The sequence below is a fragment of the Propithecus coquereli genome, unplaced genomic scaffold, assembly GCF_000956105.1.
Source record: "Propithecus coquereli isolate 6110/MARCELLA unplaced genomic scaffold, Pcoq_1.0 Scaffold357, whole genome shotgun sequence".
Classification (NCBI taxonomy): Eukaryota; Metazoa; Chordata; class Mammalia; order Primates; family Indriidae; genus Propithecus; species Propithecus coquereli.
Genome location: NW_012149252.1, coordinates 1307542 through 1311095, shown reverse-complemented (window position 1 = coordinate 1311095; position 3554 = coordinate 1307542). Strand labels below are relative to the sequence as shown.

The window sequence follows — 3554 nt, the reverse complement described above, 5'->3', positions numbered from 1 at the left end:
TTCAACTTTTCAGCAATATAAAACTACTGATAAAATATTTTAAGTCTTTTGTATTATATATGGTACTAAATCTTTGACCTTACAAGACATTTCAATACAGATTCTGAATTTTAATTGAAAATTCTTAATCTGTATTTAGATTTTATTATATTTACAGGTGAAAAAGTAGATTCACATACCCAAGTTGTTTCAAACACAATAAAAACTTTCCCAATAACTGAACCAAGTATTAGTTTTTTAAATTTAAACTAAATAAAGTTAAATAAAGTTAAAAATTCAGTTCTTCAGTCACACCAGCACATTTTAAGTGCTCAAAAACCACATTAACTAGGGGCTATCATATTAGAAAGGTCAAGTATATAAATTGGCAATGATATACTGGACCATTAAAAAAAAGAGTTGTTCACATTAGATTAAAGTGAACTACTACTCTGTTGTAAAAGCAAGCTACATAATAATGGGAGAAATTATTTGCAAACCATTAATCTGGTAAAGGGTTAATTTCCAAAATATATAAAGAACTTCTACAACTCAATAGCAAAAAAATAAAAAATAAAAAACAACCCATAATAACACAATAACTCAATTTAAAAATGGGCTAAGGGCTTGAATAAACAGTTCTCCAAAGAAGACAGATAAATAGCCAACAGATATTTGAAAAAAATATTCATTATCACTAACCATCAAGGAAATGCAAATCAAAACCATGATATGACCTCATACCTGTCAGGATGGATATTACTGAATAAACAAAAGAAAAAGCATTGGCAAAGATACGGAGATATTGGAACCCTGGCACACCATTGGCAGGAGTACAGAATGGTACAGCCACTATGGAAAACAGTATAGAGGTTTTTTGAAAAATTAAAATTAGAACTACCCTATGATCCAGCAATCCCACTTCTAGGTAAGGATTCTCAAAGCTGTATTAGTACTCCTACATTCAGCACTATTCACAATAGCCAATATGTGGATCGAACCTAAATGTCCATCAGCAGATGACTGAATAAAGAAAATGTGGTATATACATACAATACTATTCAGCCTTAAAAAAGAAGGAAATTTTTGTTATAAATACACAGCTACATGGATGAAACTTGAGAACATCATGCTATGTGGTAACACATAATCACTTAAGCCAGTCACAGAAAAAAAGATACTACAAAATTCTACTTGTGTGAGGTATCTAAAATAGTCAAATTCATAGAATCAAAGGTAGAATGATGATTTCCAGGGGCTGAGGGGAGAGAGAGATGGGGAGTTGCTGATCAACAGGCATGAAGTTTCAGTTAAGCAAGATGACTAAGCTCTAGAGATCTGCTGTACAGCATTTTACCTGTAGTTTATCTAAAAATTTGTTAAGATGGTAGATCTCATGTTAAATGTTCTTATGACAATAAAATTTTTTAAACCTTAAATTCTATTTGCTTCATAATAATTTGAAGCTACTTCTTTTTTGTTTTATTTTATTTTTAATTGACACATAATTGTACACACTTATAGGGTACGGTGTGATGTTTTGATATATGTATACAATACATAATGATCAAATTAGTGTAATTAGCATATCCATCACCCCAAACATTTATCATTTCCTTGTGGTGAGAACATTTAAAATCCTTTTAGTGATTTTGAAACATACAGTATATTATTGTTAACTGCAATCACCCTACTGTGCAATGGAACACTAGAACTTACTCCTCCTACCTAACTGTAACTTTCTACCCCTTGACCAGCTGTCCCCCATCCTCCCCACCCATCTTCCCAGCCTCTGGTAACCACTATTATACTCTTCACTTCTATGAGATCAACTTTTTTAGATTCCATAAGAGAGTGAGATCATGCAGTATTTGTCTTTCTGTGCCTAGCTATTTTTAATTTTTTGAGGAGCCTCCATGCTGTTTTTCATACTGTCTACACTACTTTACATTCCCACCAACAGTGTACGAGAGTTCCCCTTTCTCTGCCTCCTCACCAGCATCTGTTATTTTTTTGTCTTGTTGATAATAGCCGTTCTAACTGGGATTAAATGATATCTCCTATCTCCCCTTCTCCGATAATTGATTCACCTCTTTATTTTCTAAGACAGACTATAAATAGGAGGAAGAGGAGCAAGTGTCAAAATTATGGGTGAATGAAAATTTCCCTACGAGGTAAAATGAGGACCAACGTAGGGAATCAAACTTCCTATGTCTTGCTCCTTCTGTCCTTCATTTATGGCGTGCTATCATAAAAAGAGCACAGGACTTAGATGCCAATTTTTTGAGTTGAGGTCCTGGCTTTGCAACTCCTAGTTGTAGAACCTTGGGGAAGTCATTTGACTTTTATGAGGGTTTGTTGCCTCTTCTGTAAAGTGAGAACCTGTTGTCTCAATCTCAAAGCGCTGTCATAAGAATCAAATAGATTAGAGTATCAATACAAGGACTTATTATAAGGTCTTTGAACAGACATAAACTCTAAAAAGCATTCCAAAAGTAAGAACAATTTCTTCTGATGCTTTGAACATTTAAAATAGAGCCAGACTATTAATGACATATTAGAGAGGCAGCTTGGGTTCTGGAGTTGGGAAACCCAGTTTGAAATCCTCCTAGTTGCATGATCAGCAAATATTTAATTTCTGTGACCCTCTGTTACTTCATTTATAAAATAATGTTTGTTGTAAGATTTAATGGTATATATAAGCAGCCCAGTGAAGTGTCTGGCATGTAACAGGCAATTAATAATTGACAATTGTTGATGTAGTAATTTTTTTTAATGTACATTTTCAAATTAGCTAAACAGGACAGTCAAAACCTGAGTACTGTCTGTTAAACCCTAAATACTGGCCATGCCCAAATATCTTTTATGAAAAAAGCAGCCTTTTAAAGGGGATTTCTTCTGCAAAAGTTTTTAAATCTTTGTGACATATATGCCAAACAAAGCCAACCCAATACGCTGGCTTAGAAAGGTCATTTATAAGCCAGCTGGGCATAAGAGAGGTCAACTTTCTTGAGGTAGGTTGGAATAAAACTCTGACCAATAGCATTGTTTTATCATGGATGGTACCAAACAAAACCCACGGAGGTTTGTTATTCTTGGGCAGTTTAAACACCAGATGCACAGAGCTCAGGTTGTCCCTGAATGAGTCTGAGACACTCTTGGAATCTATGTTGATCCTGCTGTACACCTCACTCTCAGAAGCTCTGGGACACTGAGTGACAACCCGACCCTTAGATTAGTGTTCCTCCTTACTTCCTCACGGACGCCTCAATAACCCTGATAACCAGAGTGTGTGTTTCTTCTTTGCTTAACAAATATACTCACCTTTATTGCTAAAATCTACACTAAGTTGTGAAGGATTATTTGCTATGTGTTTGTTTGTTTATTTATTTTTCTGAGACAGAGTCTCGCTCTGTTACCCAGGCTAGAGTGCTGTGGCATCAGCCTAGCTCACAGCAACCTCAAACTCCTGGGCTCAAGCGATCCTCCTGCCTCAACCTCTCAAGTAGCTGGGACTACAGGCGCACACCACCACACCTGTCTAATTTTTTCTATTTTTAGTAGAGACAGGGTCT

General features: G+C 35.3%; 1 protein-coding gene across 1 annotated transcript in view; it reads right to left on the bottom strand.

Annotated features, from left to right (window-relative positions):
- Nucleotides 1-3554, bottom strand: part of ABCA12 (ATP-binding cassette, sub-family A (ABC1), member 12) — a 203578-nt gene that overhangs the window by 133070 nt on the left and 66954 nt on the right. The window contains 1 exon segment of the mRNA XM_012651460.1: nucleotides 2151-2224. Within this exon segment, the coding sequence (XP_012506914.1) occupies nucleotides 2151-2224 (74 nt within the window).